The sequence below is a fragment of the Stigmatopora nigra genome, chromosome 2 (genome assembly GCF_051989575.1).
Source record: "Stigmatopora nigra isolate UIUO_SnigA chromosome 2, RoL_Snig_1.1, whole genome shotgun sequence".
NCBI classification, from domain to species: Eukaryota; Metazoa; Chordata; class Actinopteri; order Syngnathiformes; family Syngnathidae; genus Stigmatopora; species Stigmatopora nigra.
In genome coordinates this window covers 18,731,811-18,757,756 of record NC_135509.1, presented here as the reverse complement: position 1 = coordinate 18,757,756, position 25,946 = coordinate 18,731,811, and the positions used below count along the sequence as shown (strand labels likewise).

General features: G+C 39.8%; 3 protein-coding genes across 3 annotated transcripts; 1 reads left to right on the top strand and 2 right to left on the bottom strand.

The window, feature by feature from the left end:
- Positions 1-57: 57 nt before the first annotated feature.
- utp4 (UTP4 small subunit processome component) lies at positions 58-11,130 on the bottom strand. Its single transcript, XM_077712089.1, has 16 exons — positions 10,642-11,130; positions 9,922-10,110; positions 9,614-9,698; positions 8,044-8,133; positions 7,734-7,945; positions 7,314-7,485; positions 5,692-5,783; positions 5,439-5,535; positions 3,799-3,863; positions 3,514-3,636; positions 2,401-2,557; positions 1,673-1,779; positions 1,490-1,585; positions 1,209-1,394; positions 1,014-1,124; positions 58-302 (listed from the first exon to the last, which is right to left on the bottom strand). Exons 1-16 carry the CDS (start codon positions 10,798-10,800, stop codon positions 186-188), a joined length of 2,058 nt encoding a protein of 685 aa, XP_077568215.1. The 5' UTR covers positions 10,801-11,130; the 3' UTR covers positions 58-185.
- Positions 11,131-11,489: 359 nt separating this feature from the next.
- On the top strand, positions 11,490-12,561 carry chtf8 (CTF8, chromosome transmission fidelity factor 8 homolog (S. cerevisiae)). The gene is made up of 3 exons (XM_077710534.1): positions 11,490-11,634; positions 11,762-11,885; positions 12,031-12,561. Exons 1-3 carry the CDS (start codon positions 11,615-11,617, stop codon positions 12,292-12,294), a joined length of 408 nt encoding a protein of 135 aa, XP_077566660.1. The 5' UTR covers positions 11,490-11,614; the 3' UTR covers positions 12,295-12,561.
- Positions 12,562-16,987: 4,426 nt separating this feature from the next.
- On the bottom strand, positions 16,988-25,449 carry has3 (hyaluronan synthase 3). The gene is made up of 5 exons (XM_077712271.1): positions 25,247-25,449; positions 20,250-20,343; positions 19,629-20,173; positions 18,769-18,870; positions 16,988-18,696 (listed from the first exon to the last, which is right to left on the bottom strand). The coding sequence occupies exons 1-5, from the start codon at positions 25,253-25,255 to the stop codon at positions 17,767-17,769; spliced, it is 1,680 nt and encodes a 559-aa protein (XP_077568397.1). The 5' UTR covers positions 25,256-25,449; the 3' UTR covers positions 16,988-17,766.
- Positions 25,450-25,946: the final 497 nt, after the last annotated feature.

Sequence of the window (25,946 nt, the reverse complement as noted above, 5' to 3'; positions counted from 1 at the left end):
ATACAAGATTGAGAAGATTGTAATGGAAGCCAACAAATCAGTTTCAGCCAACAAGAATACTGGTAACTAGTTGTTTATTTATCAAAACTTCCTTTACAAATCAGCGACCATTCCGGCCGGATGTGGCCCAGCATCAGTTCTTTGACAAAAGCTAATAGGTGAAAGCCAACATTGGGTTCTTTTCATTATGTGGCAAACTTCTTCTGTCGAACAGGAGGAGGCAGCTGAGATTGGATGTCAAGGAGGGGGCGTTCCACCACGACCAGGGACTGGTCCTCCAGCTGAGTCAAACTCAAGAGGTGCTATGTAAGGAAATAGCACAGGCATGAGTCAATATTGATAACTGGCCGTGGTTATTCTAGATGTGATATCTAAGTCCAATAATGTGTTGACATTGAGCAGTTTATCATGGGCGAGTTTGCCAACAATGCTGGGTTTCATCTCATTGTAATACAGTGTTCCCTCGCTACTTCGCGGTTCAGCCACCGCGGACTCAGAGCTTTGCAGATTTTTTTGGGAAAAAAATACAAATATTACATTGAGACAACATATTTTAGTTTTTTTTTTGTCATAACATGAATTTTACTCTCTACCCGTATTCTATATGGTGTACAGTATACAGGGGTGGGGGTGGGGATGGAATTAAATTCAAATGAAGCATTTTTTGAAGGGCAAATCCCTACTTCGCGGAATTTCACTTATCGCGGGGGGTCCCGGTCCCCATTAACCGCGATGACCGAGGGAACACTAGTCAGTTGTCGCCGTGGGGTTTCATAATAATGATCCCAGCTTTGACGATAGCTCAAACTACATTGCTTGCTGCCACTTTAGTCCAGGTATTGATAATCCATTCCGAATTGTCACGTAACTTGTGCGACGCTGAAAGATGCGCAGAACGATGACAAGTACCATTTAAAGCAGATACCATTTGCAAAGCTCTTAAAAAGGTAACAAATGATCGCACTGTTCAAAATTTTGAATTTCATGAAGCCACCTGCGTATCCCAAAGTTACCTGAAAGCTCTTGCAAATCTTGAACGAGTGGCTGTGTCTTATCCTTTCAGACTCGGGAAGACTCCGAAGAGTCATCTGATTAGACAGCAGAGATTTTGATTCTGGGAGGGGCTACATGTGCGAGAAGAGGAAAAAAAAAAACATTATGAACAACAATGCAGGGCATTTCAAGTGAATTGCTGTCTATTCATTTACCAGGCTCTTATCAATGATGCAGAACATAAAGGCATCGTGCAAAAGAATGTGAGCTGAATTCCTGGGGTTGAAGGTCACGTGGGTGATGGGTGTGTCCCGGTGCAGCCACACAGGGTGCAGACCTTTTTTCTGCAGCTTGCGACTCCACTCCGTGTACTCCTTTTGCACCAGAGAGAATTCAAATATCTGCAGAGCAAATACCCATGCGTGTCAGGAAAGTGGACGAGGTGAGGCAAAGATTGAGCAATGATGAGGCAGAAGAGAACAACAAAGCGTTCAACCTGCTGGTCGGCGTGGACTGTGACGAGGGTTTTGGTAGTTGGGTGGATGGCCACGGCGGTAGGACAGGAGCTGTACACTGGCACTGAGCAGTGAAGCTACGGGCAAGTGCAAACGGGAAAGAGTTTAAATGGTGATAGGACACGTATGGTGCAAAAAAAACCCAAAAGTCCATCTCCAATCACCTTGCGTTTTTTAAGGTTAAAGACGTGAACCTCGCAGCCTGTGTTGGCTGCTACGAGCCACTTGCTGTCTTCACTCACGTGCAATAAGTGGACTGGCTGTCTGCACCCTGATGCACAAAAACACAAATGATCCTGAGGACTGTGGTTTCCCAAGCTTTGTGCCACTGCACACTGGTGTGCCAAGAAGTCATACTTTGCAATATTCCGAGAGAAATTTTTGAATAGTCATACCTCTACTTACAAAATTAAATGGTTCCATAACTTTTTTTGTGTAACTTGAAAATGTCATATGTCTAAGTGTACTTTATATGTAAATTCTCTAATTCGTTCCATGGTCCACAAACAACTACCAACTAATCCCCTTAAAATTGGTCATAATGACCCAATTTTGTATGAAAGATGTGAGGAAACAAAATATTTGAGAAAATTAAAACAAAATGATTTATTAATGTCTTAAAACAAATAAAGCATGACGATACCTAGGAAACAACTGTTGTTAACTTTTTATTCTGAAGCTAAAGCAATCAAACTATAATGTTTTAACTAAAAACGTCACCTGGCTTATTTTCTGTTGCAATCTGTCGATGTGATGACGGGGCAAAAATCAATAGTGGAGACTTTTTTGGATAACCCTAACCCTCCTCACGAGATGGAATTTTTGGGCTAGTGCGACTCATACGAAGGCACAACTTATAAAGTCTAAAAAAATAAGTACCTTCCAAACTCACCTGACTGAGACTTGAACGTGTGAATGTGTTTACACACTGACTGGCTGAGAGAAACCACCAAGACTGATGAGCGACTGCAAGATGCAAAGAGTTTGGAGGAGTCGGGGGAAAAGCAGAGTTGCTGGGCTGACTGAAGGATCTTGGGTACTCGAGTAAACTGTGGCAAATGAGAACAGAAGCAAAAAAGTCAAACTCACCTGGCCCCTCTTGGCTATATTCATTCAGTCATTTTCTGAAAGATTTCATCCTCACAAGATTTGCTGGAGGTGCTGGAGCCTATCCCAGCTGACTTCGGGCCGGAGGCGGTGGCAACCCGATCGAGGGGCACGAGGAGACAGACAACCATTCACGCTTACACTCATACCTATGGGCAATTTTGAGTGTTCAATCAGCCGACCGTGCACCTCTTTGAAAAGAGAGAGGAAACTAGAGTAGCCGGAGAGAATTCACACAGGCCCGGAAAGAACACTCAAACACCATACAGGATAACTGACCCGGATTCGAACCCAGGGCCCCAGAACTGCGAGGCCGACATGATAAACACTCATCCGCCGGCCGCCTCCTGGCTATAATGCATACTAATTTGCATGCACCACTGTCTTGCTTGAAGTACCGTATTTTCACGACTATAAGGCGCACTTAAAAGTATTAAATTTTCTACAAAATAGACAGTGCGCCTTATATATGAGAAAAAAAAAAACAGAAAACCAAAAACGAAAAACCACCACTGTCGGATATTAAAAAAACAAAAACGCCTGGACTGAAAAAATACTGTTAAATATGCAGATGCCATCTTAGTTCACAAAATCTTCCATCATATAGCTCCTCCCCCACTGCAAGATTTTATACAAAAAAATCCAAAACATCAACAATGGCTGACTCTAGAGGTGACTGTGTAGTGAGTGAGTGCTTCATACCTGGAAGTCAAAAGCAATAACCGTATTTTCACGACTATAAGGCGCACTTAAAAGTCTTAAATTTTCTCCAAAATAGACAGTGTGCCTTATATATGGAAAAAAATGTCAATCAGTGAGGGTGCGCCTTATAGTCGTGAAATTACGGTACTAGAGAAGCTACGATTCACATTTGTCATGTCAGCAGGGATGTGCCAACCTTTGTAATGCTGATGTCTTTCTTGTGGATCTCTAGCCTGTACAGACGAAAGCTGGAAACGGTGGAGTATGCCAGCCACTCTCCACATGGAGACAAAGCACTGCACCAGATTACTTCTTCACCCTGCACAGAGTATTACTAGAGTTACTCTACAGATCACTATGATATCAATTTGGGAATTTATATTCCATCTGATCTGCTAAATTTCAAAATTGTCTTCCCTTGTCAGATCTTAATCCATTGTACTGGTACTGGACATTACAAGTTAAACTTGAGTATACGTACCTTCTTTTTCAAGTGAATAATTTTCTCTGGTTTTCTCTTGACAGGTAAACTCTCACCAGCCTTCCCTGATAATAGACAGTAATTATAGATTTAGAAACTTTTTAAATTTGTTGACATGCCATGAGGCAAAAGTTTATATTGTCAAGCTTTATTGGTGGCCAGCCATGGATCACCTAGGCAGGTAACTTGTGACTAGATTGAGTGTTTTCACAGTAGTATTTGTTAAAAATACACCTCTTCCTGGTGGTGCTTCTTTACTGATGTTGATCAAATTTTAATACAATTCAACAAGTTGAGCAAAACTTACCACCTTGCAACCTACCAAGTCAAATTTAGCGATTGACATATGCAGCACTACATTAACAGAAGGTACCCGAGAATGCTTACTACTAACTTAACTATTTAAAAATGACCGGTTTCACAATTGTGTGTGAAAAATGCGAGAAACACCCAAAAATGAGAAAATGATACGAAATGTATTAAATTGACATCAGAACCCTGCCCGCCCCCTTGAAAAAAAGCCTTTGAGCTTTTCAGCACTGTCGACCTCTCTTTCACGTCACTCATGACCGGCGAGATCAGCATTTAAGTACTAAATCAGCGTTAGAATGCCAATTATTTACAATATATAAACACGCTAACCTTGCACATTCATAGACCCACTAGCAAACCAATTCAAACCAATTTAAAACGAAAAGAAATTAGATACAGGAAGTGTATTGTAGCGTTTTGTATGTGGCGACGTGATGCATTTGGGGGCGTAAGCACTGATAGGTATGGGCCCATGACTGTAAATAGGTGTCAACAAGGCTAAACTGCCTGGATGTGGGGATTGAGATGAGTGGCAAGTGAGCCCGTCTTGCATTTTAATCCTGGCAATATCAAAGTATCTGATTGACAGCTTTTCGTATGTTATAACAGTAATTTCCATGTAAAAGTGTTTAGTAGAGAGAATTTCATAAATACAGTAATCCCTTGAATATCGTGGTTTATGTAGACCAGACATGGCGATGTATAATCGAAAAATGTAGGGTCACCCCTATAACGTTTTTTTTTAAATTCAGTGCCGAGTCCTAGTAGCAATAGTGGCTTCAGATTTTGAGTTGCATCGTTGATTTTCACATTTTTATGAACCTTAAAAAAAGTAATTAATAGCAGAAAAAAATCACAAAGTAGAGAATTTGCGAAAATCGAGGGATTACTGTAGGAGCATTCGAAAGTAGATGTACCACTGGAATTATCTAAAATGGAGAAATTCCCTGGCAACATGATTTATAAATTAAAATATTCCAATTTAGACTGTTTTTTTTTTAATTACCCAGAAATTCAACAGTCAGTCTTGTACCAATCCAAAACTTGGTTAAAACATGACGGTTGGTGCTTAGTGAGGATTAGTTTGGTAAAATAAAATCTGTTTTCTATTTTGACATGACACACCCAGCAAATACAACAAAAAGCAGTGGCCTCCCTCGCCTTTACTTCAAATCTGTACATGCACAACATTTAAGACTGCGAATAATTACAAACTAAAGACTTTAAGACACTTTTTGGGCAAAAATCTGACACAGACAAATTTTCAATACATCAATATTTTTTGTATATTTTTCGTATCAAGAATTAGTGTTGTATTGTTCCCTCACCATGCCCATCAGTCTCCCCAAGTCTCCAGAGCTCAAGATGATCAGGGAACTGGAACAGAAGCAGCCCTGACTTCTTTGCACAACACACCAGACTCCTCTACATGGAACAAACATACAGTAGATCCAAGTTATAGTTGTGCAGTCCTCTGCTGATTGTCAATTAAAAATAAATAAATAAATAAATACACATTATCTCAGGGAAATAGAACTAATGAATCAATTCTTTCTTCACTTCCATATGAAAATTACTCACATGAGGAAAGACTATTTGACGTAAGGCTGATTCTTGGGTGTTCTTTTCCACCTTGTCCAGCAGTGGTTGTACCACAAGCATTGTATCCATACCTGAGGCATATACAGTAGCATGAAAAAAATTGCAACTGCCAAATTCATAACTTTAAGGAATTCATAATTTTTATGACAAGGACTTTTTTATTTGCTGTTGCAGTATTTTTTTAATCTAACCCATATAGATTTTAGCTACTGGTTTTAAACATGCCGTTATTATTTTTGGGTCTGTACGTGTTTAGAACAGGGGTTATTTTGCTTATTATTTACAGTGTATTATTTAGCTACAGTGCCAGCAATATACCCATGTTGTACATATTGTTTCCCTTTACAATAATTTGGCGTGGAATGAAAAGCAGATTTTTATTTGCAGAAAGAAAAAGAAAACTAAAACTTAAAGAAAAAAACTGAACTAAAATTTGGATTCAACCACCAAAATAACAAAAGACCAAGGTTTACACTGATGTAAAATTTGTTGACCAGTGAAATCAGGGCTCGACAATAACAACTGCCCGAATGCCCAAGGCAGCCAAGTATTTGTTTCAGGCAGCCAATTACGATCGATAGGTGCACAAAAGGGCAGGTAAAGTAGGTAAATGTAACACCAAATTAGTGTGTTCGCCGTTGTACTATATTAATACCATTATTGCAGTTATCACAGCCGTCAACCTGGGTGTATTGACAAAAGGACTATATATCCCAGCAGTCACTGCGCACCGGAAATAGCGTCTGGGGCTGCTTCCGTAGCTTAGCCAGCGCTATAACGGTTCGTATTCATCAATAAATAATATATATATGCCATGCCTGGCTGCGTCTAAAAGAACGGCACGTCCTGTGTGTGTGTAAAATACAGAAATAGGACTCTGACACTGCGGCTAAAAATACGATGCGCTTAATAGTCGTGAAAATACGGTACATTTTAAAGGAATCCTCATTTTGCAACAAATTGTTTTTTTACGCGGGCGCATAAATCATGTTCCATTCGGGATTTTATCTACATTAATCATACACTGACAGTTTTTTGTATGTTGATGCTTAAAAAAGAACTGAAAGCATGTGTTGCATCATTTTGTATGGTGATCCTGTAAACATGAATTTAGGGCAGTTGGATTGCCACCTCGGGCATGTAAAATAGAAGGGCTATCTGAATTATGGCAGGTGGCTTAAATTTGTTTTTGTAATTATGCGAACAAATGAATGTAAAAAAATGTTTTTTTTATGAATGAATTAAACTAACACTTAATATCCATATTTTTATGAATAAATACATTCAATGGATTAATACAATTTTAATTAAAAAATATAGCAATAAAATGGATTAAAAATATATATATACATTCCCCCAATAATACTCTCAAGTTGTTTTTGGAATTAATTCATTGTCCTTCATTAATAGATGTCAAATTCTGTTAAACTGCGAAGACAAATGCAAATGCTCATTATTCAGTGCCAGTGACGGCACAAGAAATCCAATGCATATTGACTGGGGGGCTGCCAATGATCGATTACTGCCAGCCTCTCCAAGTTGAAAACAATCGAACGCCCCGCGCCGTCAATGGCAGCCAGTGAGTTAAGAGTGCTACGTACCTCCAGAAACTACTGCAGTATCTGTGTGAACCAGTGCTCTCACATCATGTGAGTGGTTTTTAAAGGTCCTCGTTCGAACCCAGTCCATGTCTTGTTGGTTGGCGGTGCGCGAAAGGTACTGGAACTGGACAACTGTGCCTTCTGACGTCCCAGCTATGAAACTGCTCTCATCCTGTACAAATCACCATTTTATTTAAATAATAAATTCTTTAGTCTCATTTTTCCAACATCTTCCGTGCAAAATTGGGACAGTGATTATTTTTAAAGGTATTAGTTGAGTTATTTTGAGGACTTTGGTACGGATTAAGAGAATTGACATATAAAGTACTGCTCTACTTGCTAAAAGTCTAAGTCGCAAAATAACCAACCACAAAGCCAATTCAATTCATAAATAGGGGTACCATTGTACTAATGACTTGCCTGGCACACAGAAAGAGCTAGCACGTCCCACTTGGTTACCAGGTGAGTGTGGACGAGTGTTCCAGTGATACCATCCCACATCTGGACTTTTCCAGCAGAGTCACCACTAATGATAATGTGATTGGATAAGAAGGCGAGACTCCAAACCACAACCTGCCTGCTCTTTGCTGTTCCTACACCTCTTTCTACAAGCATTCTGTGTGAACTGTTCCCTGAAATAAGACAAGAAAAATCACAAAAGACTCAAATTACATGTGTTTCAAGTGTTTTGTCTAGTCAGTAGAAGGTAATGTCAACATTCTCAATTTACCAGTTTCAGCATCAAATATTTTAATCATGTCCATCATGCCAGCAGCCAGCAGCTTGCCAGAGGGATGCCAAGAAAGACTCATGATGCGACCTGCAAGATCACATTAAGGAAAATGTCATTTTGCTCATAAATTGTGGGTCATTCCAGATGGGATGTTTTGACTGCAACATTTTTGAAAACTAAAAATGGTCCACGAAGAATCTTGCCATTGATTTCAACGGCTTTCGCAAAAATTAAACTAGTACGATAATTTTCAACCTCCCTGGCCGCTAAAAGTCAGAGGAAAATAGTTTCAGCCATTGGTACCCCTTGTTAATGGAAAGAGAAGAACTGTTTCCTCCCTTTTGTTGGGCGAGATGTAAAAAGCAAATTGAAAAGAAAACACAAAATTGAGATAAGCTGCAACATGAACATAAAATATTCAATGTTCAAAGTTCAAGGCAATGTTAATTTTACTTCTGCCTCTAACGCACCTTTTTGGAATTTACAACTAAGGCATATTTATCTATTGAAGCGCAAGAAGACTATTCATAACGTAATGTTTCACAATATGCTAGAAAAGCAAAGGCTCGCAATACAAAATCGAACTTACAAACATTTTTCGACAAAAACGCAATTTGCAGACATGTTCGTGTGTACCGTTTATTCGCAAGTTGAATGTTCGCAAGTAGGGGGCATCTGTACTACCAATATAAACACAATTCTAAATGGAATTTATATATTTTAAATCCTTCAAGTCTAAATCATCATCTGAATATTTAAAAAAATTCAAAGGTCTGATTCATCATCATCGGATTGACCAAACGAGTGATTCCATTTTTCTTGAGCGAGGATAGCACTCCCTGGGCGGACTCGAGCCAGCGGCTGCCCCGTTAACATTTCTGTGGAGCAACTTTTTAAATTTTACCCTCCCCTATAAACTTCACGAAGGCTATTTGGAGAGGGCTGGCTTTTGCAAACGAAGGTAGATTATAACCCCTGAGAAGGGGGATAAATGTACCTTCTCTGGGCCCTGGTAGAAACAGGCTCTCAGGTGCGATCTGTCTGACAAAGACTGCTTTTTACATCTCCCATTATAATGAGTGCAGAGGGGAATTTTTCACTGGCGGAGGGCAGTTTCCCCCCGGAATTTGGTAAAAAAAAAGTGAAGGCCTCATCTGTAACGCGCACCCAAACTTTGCTCCAGTTTTTTTAGTGCACAATTTTTCACGTTATACTCAAATGAATACGGTATATTGTTTTTAATGCCTTATAATTAACTTGAAATAGCTTGATTAGTCAATTTTTACAACCCGTTATTTTTTGTTTACAGTAACATGTTAGAATCATCCTCTTGTAGCATCCTCAATTAATAGCGTGATAGACAAAAGGACAACAATCTTCCAACATTGCGAGCCAAAATGAAATGGGAGAACTCAGTGCTTGCTTATTAAATTGTTTCACACCGTTTTCTTTTTCCACGGCAAAGGAATATCGGCCTCCTCGAACTACTACTAAAGGGGATCAGCCTTAAAAACCCATCTCTAACAAAAACTATACAGGTTCTCTCAAACTGGTGAATTGATCTTACTTTTCTGCCTTTCCAAGTTCCTCTGAAACTGAATCCGATCCTCCAGTATTTCAAATATTTTCACCGTCCCATCTTCACATCCGACCTGTATAAACAAATATAATGCATATTTGATACACCTGCATATTGATTAATCAGGGTGAAAGGGAACAGGGTGCACAACAAATTAAGGTCACCTTCTTAAAATGGCAATTTTATACAAAAATGATCACACTTACTCATAACTGAAAAAATATTTTTTAAAAAAGGTGTTCCCAGAAATATCTGTGGGGGAAAAAAAAATCATCGATACGAAGTGTTTTACTGACCGCCAACAGCGTTCCCGCGGTATTGCTGCAGATCGTCCAAATTGGTCCCCCATAGGCATCCAATGTGGACTTGGGCTGCAAGTTCTCCAGGTCATACTCGGTGATCTCTCCATTGAAACCAGCACTGAAGAGTCGCTGACCTACCCAGCAGAGAGTTTCAATGCCAGCACCATCTCGACTGGGGATCACCTGTATTAGTGCAGAGGAGAGTATAGTGTTTATTATGAACCAGGAATTAGTGACATTTAATACACAATTTCTACATTTGATCTATGTAAATGAAAAGGGATTTGACAATACAGCAATATGGTGATATATCCCAATCCTTTGTATCCCAATAGTTTCAGAAAATGGATCGATTTAATAGAGACCAAAAAGTTCCTGTAGGAGTGTCAACGTTAATTCCTTTGCTGCCATTCACATCCAATTCATTTCATTTTGACTGGGAGGCAAATGAATTATACGTCTAGCAATGCCAATGCCACTCAAACGGGCGTTCATTTGTTTCAAATATCTTTATATTTAGATAATTATTTATATATATTTTTTACAGAAATGTTGCAGTAAAATATTCTTAGTCTGCAAGGAATATAAAAGTTTTGGCAGATTTGCTCAAGAGTGCAAGAAAACATGTTTTCAAAAATGGTTTAATTTTCTCTTTTGTAGTCGTCGTATCATATAACAGAGAGGTTGTGATTGAAAGCCGTGTTTTGGACTTGCCTTCTCTTGGAAATAGTTGTCACTGAAGTTAAAAATCTCCACAGTTCCATCAGCCCGGGCCAACGCGAGCCTCTCAGTTCGTCTATTGAACGCCATGGCTCGAATGGCACTGGGCATGTAGTCGAAAAAACGGACCCGGTGCACCTTAAACTCACCCATTTCGCCCCCAAAAAGAGAGCCAAGCTCAGGTCGGACCCCAAAACTAGTCGAAGTCTGACAAACACGTGATTATGCTACGTGCTAGCGAGTAAAATAGCTAACATCTCAAATTAGTGCGAGAAGAGGAAGGCCGAAAGAACACCTGACATAAGCTAAAAAAATAAATAAGTAAAATAAAATAGATGACATCTCTTTCGAGACAGCTTCCCAGGCAATTTTAAGAGAGACTCGAACAACTTTTACAGAATTTACACACGCTGGAAAACATGGGCAGCCACGTTAATGACATTTGACCCGGAAAAGAACATTTCGATTTCCTTCTCAAGCAGGACATGCGTCACTACGGGGGCGGTTTCATAGAAATCACATATAAATATAGAGAGAACTTGATGTTTAATACACGCTGTAAACCAGTCGGCAGGGCGCCATGATTTGTCGGCCATTTTGTGTCGGGGATATTTGATTAACATTACATCAAAGCGTGACATATACGGAAAATTTACGAAATATTTTAAGAATATTTTGAAACATTTTTTCAACGCCCCGCCTGAATTCTACCACCACTCAAAGAGATTATTATAAATCAACCAGTTTGAAGATCAGTTGATTTTGTCAATGATGGCCGTCGGTTTTGAACGCTGCTGACTCGAACATTTGACATCTAGTGTTCTATATATTTAAAGTCTAAGACTGTGGCGGGAAGTGAGACTAAGAACTACAAACAATAATGGCCATTAATTTGTAGAGAAGCTCGACTTTTTGGGAATACACTCATGTTTTTTTCTCGTTTCTGAGAGGCGTGTGTGTAATCACAATGGTTCAAATAATCATACGGTAAGTCATATTCGTTCGGATTGATGTTTTTTTTCCATACAAAATAAACGCGTCTACCTACTGGTATAGTATACAGTATTAAATATTAAATGATTGACATAAACCTGGTGGATTTTTATCCTTTTAGTGGTCGTGCGGATGGCAGCAGTCCTCCAGAATGGCTGCTGATCGAGTTGCAGGGAGAGGTGATATCAAGACACAACTCGGGTCTGGCAGGCAATGTGATGGGAGACCTGCTCTACACAAAAGAGGTGCACAATAAACAACATATCGCAATTATTTCGAACTTTTCATGGAAGACTGTTGCCATATCGCCAGTGAATAACACTCAGTCAGTCATCCAAATAGAGATGGTGACAATGTAACCAAGTGTATATTTCTTTATCTCTCCACCAGGGGGTGCCTGTCTTGATTGTTGGACACCACATGTTATATGGGAAGCATGTCAAATTGGAGAAACCTTTTGCTGTCCTTGCAAAGCATCCCGCCCAAACGCAGGGCATTATGGGAAACAGCAAAAACCAAGACTCATCCCTGGCTGCCATGGCAACTGAGCAGGAGAGATCTACCTCCTACTCAGTATCTGCGCTTATCAGGAAAAAAATCATCTTTAAGACACGACCCAAACCCATTATAACTAATGTACCAAAGAAAGTCTAGTGTGGTTAGACTGCATGGTATTACATGTCATCGTAAAAATGTGCAGGTGACAAAATTATAGTCAAAAGCTAAGCAGAAGTAATACTTAGCTACGTGAAAAAATGGTTGAGGCGAGCAGTTGTTGATTGTCAAGAGAGGCATGCAAGCAATTTGCCAAATAAATACTAGCAAGAACACGCCAATGTGATTAAATGCTCTGGTAGCCAGAGTTACCTTGGCAACCGGTCTGGTTGTGTCACCTTTTATTAAATAAAAAAATGAAATGCTGCTGTCACATTAACGGACTGATAAATCATTCAGTGTTTACATCTCTATTAAAGTACTAAGAAAAGCAAATCAAAAGGTATTGTGTATCATAATTACCTCATTTTCATGATATTCAATAAAATGTAAAATACAATAAAAAAAATATTTTTCACTTTATTGGACAGCAATAAAAAATTATGACACTTTCCTAAAACTTTCAGCCCTTTATAGGGCAAGTGACTATTTTATTGTTTAAAAAAATTAAAAAATGAAGATTAAAAGTGTGACTGTAATGTATTTTTCCCTATAGTATTTGTTTGATTTATTTAATAAGAGACAGCACGTATTAATGAACATATTCATGTTAATGTACATACAGTTGTGGTCAAAACTTTACATACTCTTGTGAAAAACATAGTGGCTCTCTTGAGTTTCCAGTTATTTCTACAACTCTGAATTTTCTCTGATAGAGTGATTGGAACAGATACTTCTTTGTCACAAAAAAACCATTCATGAAGTTTGGTTCTTTTGTGACTTTATTATGGGTTCACAGAAAAAGTGATCGAATCTGCTGGGTCAAAAAATATACATACAGCAACAAAATTAGCAATTTTGGTGATTTAGAAATTTGTGTCAGTGAAAAGAGCTTCATAGCATGGCCTCTTAACTTCCTGTTAGGGATTATGAGTGACTACAGCTGGTCACTTCTCTGAGGCCATTTAAATAGGACTCATTGGATGCAAACGCCCACAAATGCTACAATGGGAAAGTCAAAGGAGCTTAACATGGATCTGAAAAAGCGAATCCTTGACTTGAACAAGTCAGGAAAGTCACTTGGAGACATTTCAAAGCATCTGCAGGTCCCAGGAGCAACGGTGCTAACAATTGTTTGTAAGTATAACGTGCATGGCACTGTTTTGTCACTGCCACAATCAGGAAGAAAATGCAAGCTATCACCAGCTGCTGAGAGAAAATTGGTCAGGAGGGTGAAGTTTAAACCGAGAATCACTAAAAAGCATATCTGCCAAGAATTAGAAGCTGCTGGACCACAAATGTCAGTGTCCACAGTCAAGCGTGTTTTTCATCTCCATGGACCGAGAGGCTGCCGTGCAAGAAGGAAGCCCTTGCTCCAAAAGCAGAACCTCAAGACTCGACTGAAGTTTGCTGCTGATCACATTTACAGACATAAGACCTTCTGGAGGTAAATTCTGTGATCAGATGAAACAAAAATCAAGCTGTCTGGCCACAATGAACAGCAATATGTTTGGAGGAGAAAAGGTGAGGCCTTTAAACCCAACTACACCATCCCTACCGTCCAAGCACTGTGGTGGTGGCATTATGCTGTGGGGCTGTTTAGTTTCCAATTGAACTGGTGCTTTTTAGAGAGTAAATGGGATGATGAAGAAGGAGGATTCAAATTCCTCATGATTACCTGATATAGATATCTAATGTATTTAAATTCAGTGAGTTGGCTGTGAATTGCCATTATCAATGCAAATGATGGGGCTAGATGCCCAATCAATTTTAACTGGGAGGGGCAATGAACAGATCAACCCCTTACAGTCAAAATGGATTGACCTTGTAAAAGGTAAAAAATACTTACGAGAGAGAAAAAAATGGTTGTTATTTTTAACTTAGTATTATTTCATAAAATATTTTCAAACATTCTTTTCTCTTAGCTTTGTATTTTTCTGTAAGGGCAAGTGGTAATTTTTGTGTATGTAACTTATTTAAAATTTCAAGGCGAAGATGTGAAATGTCCTCCAATTCTTGAATGATTCATGCAAAGTGAGATGTTTATGTGTAAACAAAAGTGCTAATTATGCTTAGAATGCTTAATATTAACCTTTGAAGTAAAGTATTGGATCTTTGGGAGCTTTATGAAATAATGCCATGCAGCATTCATATTTACTGTGTTTCTTTGATGAAGGTAACTTTTCAGAAAAAGAAGAAAAAAACATTTCTGTTTGCCTTAAAAGACTAAATGAAGCAATTGATTCAGCTAATGTGACACATGTTCACCTTTTCTCACACGCCTCCCACAACCTGCCCTCTAACATGCAGCCACAAACACTGAAAGTACACTTAATGCAGTGTTGTACGTTAGTCTTAAATACTGTTTTGAATGAAAGAGGGCAACGTGGCAAAAATCCATTCCAGGACCGTTGTGACACAAAATCCAGGAAAGGATTTCCTCCGACAAAGGACATTGTCACCGGATAATCTCCTAAACTACACAAAAATTAAACCTTCATTTTTTTAACACTTAATTCCCAATAGTCTGGTCTACACAGCATAACACTCGAAAAAGAAATAAAGTCATGGAAACTTACAAATCTGAATGAATGGTTGTGTTGTGTCAAAAGGCAGATCACATTTTATTGACACAGAAACATTCCAGTATTTTCCTGAGATCTACGTCAAACGCATACTGTATTTTCTCACATATAAGCCGTATTTGTAACTAAAAAAAATATGACTGAGCAAGGCTACGGTTTATACGCATACCCACAAGATTTGCTATACTCTTTTTCACCAGTAGATGTCGGAAAAGTAACATTTACTATTTGGTGATTCTTTTCTGTTTTGCAGTAAGAAAACAACATTTCTGACTGGATGAATAAATTCCTTAATACCCCCAATAATGTGCTATTGATTCATACAGTATCTCAGAAATACCACGTGTGATGATTTTTCTTAAGATTTTCCCTTCAATGTAACTCATTTTTACTCCCTAAAAAAACGGAATATGGAGGTGAAAATTGTGAATCAGTGGGCAGCTTATACATGAGAAATCGTATAATTTAACTATTTTAAGGCAATTTTAAGGGGGTGGCTTATATGTGAGTATATACAGTATATTTGACAGTCAAAATTGACAGAGTCATTTTGCTTGTAAGACATGGGAAAATGAGTGAAACAGCAATAAAGATTCCTTAATCTCTAAAAATGACACACACAAACACATCTTTGGTTGTCAGTTACAATCACAAGAAAAATTGAATAGATTATCAAGTTCTAAAACGACTCAAAAGGTCAAGAGTGCCTATTGGTTCTTTAAAAAGTTCCCTTTTACATGCTTTAAACTCTTAGCAATGTGTAAAAGTGATCAAATAAAAGCCAGGATTCTTTAAATACAGAAAAAACATTAGACAAATGACTAAAATGAGACATTTCAAATACTTTAGGTAATCAGCAATAAGTTAAATACATATAGCCATGCTTTTACAGTCTACATTTCTTGACTATTGGAGAATATATTCAGAGTTGAAGGATAGGCCAACAAACACAGTCACTTGCTTACATTCTCTGAGCTTTGGACGTAATCCTCACGTTCTGTCTAATCGCTTGTAGTAGTCAGAATACAAGTATCGACTGTTTTCATGCTGTGAATTTCCACAGAGGAAGACATTTTTCAATGTTCTCTACTCCTGAACATTGCTGTTAAAATCAGGCCTTCTCTAAGCATTCATCAGCAACAAGAATGTTTGACTCATTCTATTTCTAGTTACATGTGGTTGTTTAATCTGTAGTTTTTGTACTACTTAATGATAGTATTTATATATTCATAATGATGTGATTGGTAATTCAAATCATTCATTTTACTTTTGTCATGAAGAGAAATTGTACTGCTCAGTACTACAATAATTATTAATTATAATTGCAAAATAATTAGGATGATCAACTTTTTTTTTAAACCGGGAACATATTCTAATACAGGTATGGCTAAATCCCCAATACAGCATTGTTCACAGTCATCTCTCTCAATACAAACATGTTCAATATTTTCAATTGACATTTGAATAAAATACTTTAAAATAGATACTAAAACTCACCAGCATCATTATTTTGTCCCAAAAATTGTATCGAAAGCTCTAAATGTAAAATGAATTTGGTGCATATTTTTATCTACATTTGGAAGACAATTCAGATATTCAGAGTAACCTAAAGGTACGGGTACATTATTTAGAAAATTTGGCCAGGGTATGATTTTTTTGTGTGCTTTAACTAGTCATAATTGAACAGTGTTACTAAACAAAAATCAACACAATTATTCACTCATTGGAGCCATTGATGGAGATAGCTTAATGCAAATAATGAAAAATGCCATAGACAGACCAATGTAGGGTATAAAACAGCGGTGTCAAACATACGGCCCGGATCCGGCCCGTCTGGTGGTTTGGTATGGCCCACGGAAGAAGAAAGCTGCATTGTATAAAAAAAAAGAATTTTCTTTAAAATTTGTAGTTCTTGTATTATCCGCTAGGGGCGCAGTGTTTTAGTACGTGCAGACAACATGAATTGACATTTATTTATGTTCTTATGTTATTTTCTTGTTCATAAAATATTGTTCAAAATGTAAACGGAAAATTCCATGAATTATTTTGATAATTTACTCATTCTTTGCAATAATTATTAGTATTAGTAACTAATACAAAGGAACAAAGTGGGCTTATTGTGAGTTCTATGTAATTTTGCAATGAGTTTACTGGTCCGGCCCACTTGATCTCAAATTAAGCTATATTCGCCCCGCAGACCAAAGGGAGTTTGACACCCCTGGTTTAACACTATTGTCAGTTCGACATATGTAGACAGACAATTTGCTTATACTAATAACATGTTTAATGCCCTCTGCCAAAAATGAATAACATTACTTTATCTCAATCTTTAAATTGTGAACCCCTTGTTACTTATACTTCCTCACATATGACAAATAGTCACTGTGAGCAGTCCCAGTCAAGATAGACTAAAAGTTTCTCGCCATCAATGGCATCCAACAGTTTTATTAACTTCAGTTTTTCTTCCATCTCAATGCTCAAAACTGACGGTATACTACTGCGTATCAGGTAAAGTAGGTCGTCGGCATTTCCTGCAAATAGACATTCTTTCGAGCATTTGAAAGATTGCTGTCCTCATCTATACGGTCCTTATGTCAATCCACTTAATTTTCTCGTTGCTTCTTTGGCCCTCGATTCTGTTGTCACATAGTGCATGAACACCTCTTTCAGTGCAAGCCATCTTGTGCTTCATAGATCCAGACATTTCTTCAAAAGTACATGTCCTGACTGGATCTGCTCCCTGCTGCTTGGATTACGCATCCTCACCTTTTGAACAGATGCATTCCAGATAGACCTCTGCATTTGCTCTATCACTTCACACAAGTGTGGGGATTATACAGCTGTTGCCCTTCTTGGGATGGACCTGTTGGACCGTCATTGAGCTGCTTTACGCTTTGGCATATGGTGTGTGATACTGTTCCTCCCTCTTGGTACAACGTTTGGCTACAATTGCCAGGTAAAGCACTAGCAGAATGACCCAATAACAGGCATACAGAATCGTCCCTGCTATCAACAAGACCTTTTCGAATTCACTGAAAGGCTGCTGCGTTTCACAGTAAATTGTATAGGCCACACCTCCGAGCAGCACCATCGTCCAAACTGTGACCGGGATGGCACCGATCAGGTTTACAACGATTTTTCTGCGGCCTGACGTTCCCCACCCTGCTTTGGTAATTGTGAGTAAGGCGAACATTTTGGCAGGGAGTAAACTCGACATATAGAGTAGAGAATAAAGCGACATGAAGATCATGACCAGGCTACCCCGTAAGAAACAGGCATAGGTGGCCTTCAGCATTCCGACCAGCTGGACTGTAAGCAAGAAGAGCAAGATATTCCACAGCCTTCCCCGGTAGAAAAGATGGATGACCGTGGCTACCAAGAAGAACGGGAAGAAGCCAGTGACTACAGACTCGTAGGTCATCCAAAGGCTGTGCTTGTGGAACCACAAGGCATTATAGAGCCACTCCCGGAAGTAGGATTTACTCCACCGAGTCTGCTGATTGAGCCAACGTAGGTACTGGGTTGGCGTTTCAGTCTGGCACTTCGATCGTGCCGTATACTTAGTCTTGTAGCCAAAGCTTAGCACTCTGTTGGTTAGGTGACGGTCATCGCCAAAGCTGCACTTGGAGCCCAGGAAGGTTTGGTGGTACCAGGGCTCAAGGAAGCGCTGCAGAAGAGAGTTCCTGTACATTCCCAGTGGGCCACTGATACACTGGACACATCCGAAGTAAGACTGGCAGGCACGCTCAATGTTAAAGGCCATCCAGTAGCGCACACTGCTCAGGAAGGAAATCCATGAGTCATACTTGTTGAGAATCTGTGGAGAGAAAGAGAAGAACTGATAATCGATTGCCAGTAGAGATTTTAGTGTTGATTTCGGATGTTTTACCTGTACATCTCCACCTACTCCTCCGACTGCAGCATCAGCCTCAAAGACTTTCAGCATCTCTACGGTACATGCTGGGTCCAGAACTGTGTCAGAGTCACATACCTGATAAGTAGAAAACGAGCCCAATTAATGAGTTTCTCATAGTAACTGTTCAGAAATCTGGAATGGTCACAATGTTATTTGTTAGCCAAAGAACAATAGGTTTAAAAGAGGTTGCATTTGGAGACTGTCAGCCGATATTTCTTTTTATACCACTTTTGCTGCACAAGATCGTCCTGACTACTGAACTATATCTAGCTAGTGTTATACAAATGGTACCAGTCTTGGTTTTAAGAACACATTTTGAGAGTTTGAAAAACATGTATACACACACTCAAATACGATTGAATCCAGAGGCGGGGCAAGCGAGTGAATCCAGCGACGAGTAACATGCACACACACGGCAATTATACGCAACTTATTGATGATTTTGATATTGGATATTTAGATATTAGTGCTCTTACAATGTCAATGCATTTACAAACTCACTCTCTCTCTCGTGATTATAATTTTGAGAGCGAGCGAACCCGGCGACGACGAAACGCCTGTTCGACGAAATGTCTGGCGGCGAATCTGTCGAGCAAACGTCCATTCGACCAACGGTCTGCCGCCTAAACGTCCGTCTATCAATCATCCGTCGACCAAACATCTTTCGACGAAACGTCCGGTCAGAGAAGATCCAATTTAGATTCAAAATTTATTTAATACAGTCTACTTTATATATTGATTCACTTCTTCAGTAAATTGCAATTCTGCCCATTCCTGAGTGGATTCAAAGGAGAATCATATTAGCAAAACTCAGATTAGTGAGTGGTCCTTACCTGCACATAATCCACAGTGTCCCCGAGTGCTTTAAAGGCCGTGTACATGACCTCCCTCTTTCCTCCCCACTCCTGCATGATGCAGGAAAAGCGGCAACTTCTAACCAACCGAGTAACTCGTAGCATCTCCTCTACGTGAACTGCGCTCCCTGGTTCTTTCATAAACCCTCCACTTCCATCACTGTGGTAGTTTCCCTTCCACACCATGCTGCCTGCTTGCTCAGCCCCACCCATCACCTCCTGGAAAATGTCCATCATGTAATGGTCCTCTGGTCTGTTCCCATCCACCACCAGCACTACTTTTAGTCCTGGGAAAGAAATCCGTCTGACACTGCGCAGACACTTCCTTAAATAGTTGGGATCCTCCTGGTAGGCGGCAATGCAGAGGGCCACGGAGCGACGGAGATGTTGAGGACTGGTGGGAATTTTCATCTCTCGGTGCTCCAGAAAAGCAAAAAGGCTCTGTAGAAGAAGGTGGAGGGTAAGGAATGCACCGTAGAGCCCAAAGGAGAGGTGATGCTGCTCAGTTTGGATGAACTGGTAGCCTTTAAAGCATATGAGAAACAAAAAGTTTCATCAAGGATTGGCACAACAATAAATCACCACAATGAAGGGACAAACCTGTTATATAGGCTAGAACAATGGTGAAAAGGACCACCACAGCAAAAAGGGTGGTGACCACAATGTTCATCGCATTCCTGCAGCGGGAGGTCATCTGGGGAAGTGGCAAATAAAGGTAAAGGTCAGCAGAATAAATTAAATGGATATAGAGGAAATGGGAAGAACTACAAAGGATGACAAAACTGTTTTCAATCGACCTAAAGTCCAACAAGAGTCCAACTGGGGAACTAAGTTCTTGGGAAAATGTGGAGGCAAGGAGAAATAATTTTAGTTTAATTCATTTAAGATTTGGACTTACGATCTCAGTGAAAAGCTTTATTTTTAAATAGTTCTTGTGGAAAGTACCCAAGTGGTTCACAGACTGTCATTTTCTGTCATTTTGATTTCTACAATAAACCAAGTAAACTGCACAATCTTATTCTTGCAACATTCAGTCGACAGCCTTTGGAAAACTTGCAAGTGTCAATAGTTAGCCATTTGCTGTTGTAATACATTAATATAATTTTGTCTGTTTTTTTTTTCGTTTTTAGTTTTGTTCCTGATTTTGTATGTGGATTATTTAAATTATGTCCCATGTTACACTAACAATGATAGAATTTTTGTACTAGTAGTGCAACAACTACTCATACTACTACACCTCCTAGTTTTAACAATATAGATACAAAGTAATATTACCAGTGATAAACATTCTAAATAATATATAAAAACAATTCATTTAGATTTCTATTCAACCTTCCAACACATATTTTTACCACCATTATGGCCCAATCAACCACAAACCACAAAAATTAAATGTACAGAATTTGCAATATACATTCTGTTCATTTAATCATAAAGATACAGCACAAATAACCCCAATCTGTGCTGATTTGGCTCAGGAAGGAGAGGACTGTAGGTTTGTAGCCTGCTGTGAATGAGAATTGGAACTGTTTGTTGGGGAGAATCCAGTTAGCTGTTGGAGTACTGCCTATTTAATATGGATAGAAATGTGTCAAAAACACTCAATGCATGGACACCATCAGGGTTGTCTTTTATCTATCCTCATTCTGTGTCTTCTCAGGCATCCTTTTTTAAGCATTCATTATTCCCTCGTGAGTCTATTCTCATTAGTCTGTACAGTGGGATGTTTTTTTAATTGTTATTATATTAGTAATTTATTATAGAAATGTCAATGCAATTTGATGCACTACAGCAGGTCCTTTTCCCCTGAAAGTTGCTATTTTCCTAAGTTTAAAATTGAAGTTGTTTTATATGTAGTTCACATGGGAATAACCTGGTTTCTTTGGTGACTTCAGGGTGAATAGCGCTAATTAAAGGTCAGTTTGGGTGTGTCCAGTACTTAAGGCCAATGTACCTTGAGGTACAATTCGCTCCTTTCATTCCCAACTTCCCAAATAAACCTGTTCAGAACCTCGTCGCCGGACTGTGACAGAAGAGAGCTAGATATTTATGGAATTACCTTCTAGAAGGCCCATTTACAAGTTTAGATCCACTTGAGATGACATTCCATTTACATTAACCCACAAATCCAAACATATATGTCCTATGGTCCTAGAAGTGGATGTCATAGGACATTAAGGTTGCTATGGAGATCATTTGCCGTAGTTAGTGAATGGCTATTAAACTGTACATTACAAATAATCAGAGCGATCAGGGAAATGATGGATATGAAATGTTTGAACATGTTTTTCTAGTCTTTCTAGAGTAGAAGCGATATTCAGAAAATACTTTTCTATAATTATTCTAGCTGCAAATTAACAATACAGAATACTAGTGGGTAGTAATTTATGTGGCTAAGCTCTAATATTTGTAAATAAGTGTATAGATAAAATGCCCTGATGTAATTTTAGCAAATTATATTAAGATAATCATTCACACCGAATAAATATCTACTAACCTGAACCAGAAAATAATCAACTAAATTAAAAATGTATAGCTATAAAGACAGCGGCCCAGTAGATGAGTGGTTAACGTGTCTGCCTCACAGTGGGGGACCTGGGTTTCAATCCAGGTCGGTCCACCTGTGTGGAGTTTGTATGTTCTCCCCAAACCTGTGTGGGTTTTCTCTGGGTACACCAGTTTCCTCCCACATTCTAAACACATGCATGGTAGGCTAATTGGACACTCTAAATTGCCCCTAGGTATGGGTGTGAGTATGCATGGTTGTCCGTCTCCTTGTGCCCTGCGATTGGCTGGCCACCGATTCACCTTGGCTCGAAGTCAGCTGGGATAGGCTCCAGCAATCCCTGTGACCCTAGTGAGGATAAAGCGGTCAGATAATGAGATGGATGGATGGCTGGATAACTTTATTCATCCCGTATTTGGGAAATTGAGATGTATGAGGACACTCCATCACGGTTGATGCTCTACAAAGGAATCAATATAGACCTTGTGTCAGTGAAATGAGCTTTATAGCATGGCCTCTTAACTTCTTGGATTAGATTGGATAACTTTATTCATCCCGTATACATATTGTGAGTGATTATGAGTGACTACAGGTGGTGACCACAAATGCTACAATGGGAAGATCAAAGGAGCTAAGCATGGATCTGAAAAAGTGAATCCTTGACTTGAACAAGGGAGCCATTTCAAAGCAGCTGCAGGTCCCAAGAGCAACAGTGCAAACAATTGTTTGTAAGTTTAAATGTAGTATTATGCTCTGTGGCTGTTTTGCTGCCAATGGAACTGGTGCTTCACAGAGAGTAAATGGGATTATGAAGGAGGATTACCTTCAAACTCTTCAAGATAACCCAAAGTCATCAGACCGCAGATTGGGCCTTGGGCGCAATTGGGCATGACCAGACATTTGGTCGCCGGTCTTTTGGTCGCCGGTCTTTTGGTCGCCGGTCTTTTGGTCGCCGGTCTTTTGGTCGCCGGTCTTTTGGTCGCCGGTCTTTTGGTCGCCGGTCTTTTGGTCGCCGGTCTTTTGGTCGCCGGTCTTTTGGTCGCCGGTCTTTTGGTCGCCGGTCTTTTGCTCGCCGGTCTTTTGGTCGCCGGTCTTTTGGTCGCCGGTCTTTTGGTCGCCGGTCTTTTGGTCGCCGGTGAAATGTACTTAGATATTAAACTCTCTCGTAGATATTAAGCTCTCTCTCATGAATCTAATTTTGAGAACTGGCTTCAACAGTATGCTCTATGTCACCATTTGACCGTCAACCAAAAGGGACTAAAAGACCGGCGACCAACAGACCGGCGACCAAATGTCCGAGCACCCAGTTGGATGTTCCAACAGGACAATGACTCCAAACACACATCAAAAGTGGTAATGGACTGGCCAAATCAGGCTAGAATTAAGGTTTTCGAATGGCCTTCCCAAAGTATGTATGTGTGTGTAAGTGTGTAGGTTTGTGTATGTGTGTGTATATGTACATATATCTGTGTATATATATTTATATACATAATTTACACAGAGGGCGGCCTGGTGGAACAAGTGGTTAGCGCGTCGGCCTCTCAACTCTGGAGTCCTGTGTCCAAATCCAGGTCAGTACCCTTGTGTGGAGTTTGCATGTTCTCTCCGGCCTGCGTAGGTTTCCTCTGGGTACTCCGATTTCCTCCCACATTCCAAAAACATGCATGGTAGGCTGATTGGACAGTCTGAATTGCCCCTAGGTACGAGTATGAGCATGAATGTCTCCTTGTGCCCTGCAATTGGCTAGCCACCAATTCAGGGTGTCCCCCACCTCTGGCCTGATTTCAGCAGGCTCCAGCACCCCCGTGACCCTAGTGAGGATAAAGCAGTTCAGAAAATGACATGGTGTGTGCCTAAATTTTTCAGGTGCAATTAATGTGCTATACTGTGCTTTATTCTAATGATGGCAATAGAAATGGAATTCAATTAAAATGGAAAGACTGGTCATACATGCGCAACTTTCAGTGCCATTGACTGTGCCAGAAGTCCAATTTATTTTGATTGGAAGGGGTAAAGGAATGTTTAGCTCCTTCCATCAAAATAGACTGGACGTCTAGCACCACCAATGGCAGTCAATAAGTTAATTAATTGCCCACTAAGGCTAAAAAAAATAAATAATTTATGTCTTTAGAAGTCAACTTACTCTCCTACATTTTCTTGTATTGCTGTTATAAATAAACCCTCTAATAAAATAAATATCCCATCCCATTTGAAATCACAAAGAAATATGTCACATTTGTTTTCATTATGTTACACTGAAATGTGCATCATAACAGTGGACTACTCAATTTTATGGCTACTATGGCGGAGCAAAAATAATTAGTAGTAGTATCGCACTTCTTGTTATACAATGCAGTATTAAACCTCCACAGATTATATAGCAAAATAATTGCCATAGTAAGAACAAATTCCTTCTTATTCTCAAACTATATTTTGATACATTTGTTCCTGGTTCCCATTGGACGGTCCAAATTTACCTGAGGCTGTTAAGTGTTCTCTATTTAAGGTTGTACTTTCTCAAAAGTGCCTGAATATGTACATCTAAGCAAGTAGCAGTATAGAAAGGTGCACAATTAGTGAGTGTATAAATCAATACAATTAACTGTATGAGATAGTAAATTACAAACACCTGCCCACACATATACAGTTAATATAAGCAAGTACACAGTGTGAATCAAAAAGTTTTTCCTAACATACAGAGAAAAACACATTTTCTGTACCTGCCATTGCAAACACATTGACCACTCAATTCTGAACACACTCAGGTCTTTGTCCCACGTCTTCTAACTCAACTTCAATGTCGCTTCCTTCAGCTTTGGACAAACTTTTCCATTGAGTGTCGGTCCTTCCAGAACATGTTTGCTCATGGATGAATACTTTCATTCATTCTCTTTTATGCTCACAATAGAACATGAAGCCTTACTGTGAGTTTACCTAATTATTTCTTTTAACATGAATTCTGAGCTCTGTTGGAAAACTTTCACCCAAAAAAAAGAGGGATTTGCCTATTGTCACCTCTCAATGGGCATCAATTTGCATGATAAGGACACACTGCTGCTCCTCATAGAAGGAAATTGAATGACTTCCTTACCTTCCTCATCCAGCGAACCCGTTGTCTTTGTCTAGGTCCTCCAAGTCCGCACGTCCAGCTGGAAGGTTGTCTCCTTCCCTGAGCACAGCGCTCTCCTTGTTCGGTCCTCCTCCTTCCAGCAGCTCACACTACATCTTTATTCCAGAGTGCTCACTTCATTCGCAGGATCCCAAAAATACAGCCGGCAGCTCAAACCGCTGCGAGACCACTTCTGTGAGACAGCCCCCCTCCACCTAACCTACCACTGTCCGCTCCTCCTCCAACAGCCTCCCTCCTTCAGTCTCCCAGGACGCCCTCTGAGTAAGAATCCCTTGCAGCTTGGACGTGACCGGCCTTACATGATAAGCTCCCTTCCCCGAGAGCCTTCCCGGTTGGCCCGGCGCCAGGTCAAAGAGGTTGAGAAGGTTAAAGGTAGCCCATGCCGCTCTCCTTCGGTCCCCTGCGGCAGTACCCACACTTCAGCAAACGCTCCATCCTTTTCCCCCTAGCCCCCCATCTCCTGCCACCATTCTGTCCTCTCCTCTCACCCCCTACCTTTGCTTTCTTACTGCAATGCAGCCGGCACCGTCCAAAAAGCCGCTGGACTGTTTGTTCGCACCTCTCTCCTTCCCTCAAAGCATCTTTTATGGCCTTATTTATTCTTCCCTCCCTCCTCGCCTCCCGTTCTCTGAGGCTTACTTGCAGACATGCTCCGGGTTAC

Coding starts and splice junctions, on each gene's coding strand:
- utp4 (XM_077712089.1), bottom strand. CDS start 10,800: ATGGGTGAGTTTAAGGTGCACCGGGTCCGTTTTTTCGACTACATGCCC. Junction 1,586..1,672: donor TTAACCTTAAAAAACGCAAG/GTGATTGGAGAT, acceptor ACTTGCCCGTAG/CTTCACTGCTCAGTGCCAGT. Junction 1,125..1,208: donor GCATCATTGATAAGAGCCTG/GTAAATGAATAG, acceptor TCGCACATGTAG/CCCCTCCCAGAATCAAAATC.
- has3 (XM_077712271.1), bottom strand. Junction 20,174..20,249: donor TGTTCTAGCCTATATAACAG/GTTTGTCCCTTC, acceptor TATGCTTTAAAG/GCTACCAGTTCATCCAAACT. Junction 18,871..19,628: donor ACACTGTGGATTATGTGCAG/GTAAGGACCACT, acceptor TCTACTTATCAG/GTATGTGACTCTGACACAGT.
- chtf8 (XM_077710534.1), top strand. CDS start 11,615: ATGGTTCAAATAATCATACG. Junction 11,635..11,761: donor ATGGTTCAAATAATCATACG/GTAAGTCATATT, acceptor TTATCCTTTTAG/TGGTCGTGCGGATGGCAGCA. Junction 11,886..12,030: donor ACCTGCTCTACACAAAAGAG/GTGCACAATAAA, acceptor TCTCTCCACCAG/GGGGTGCCTGTCTTGATTGT.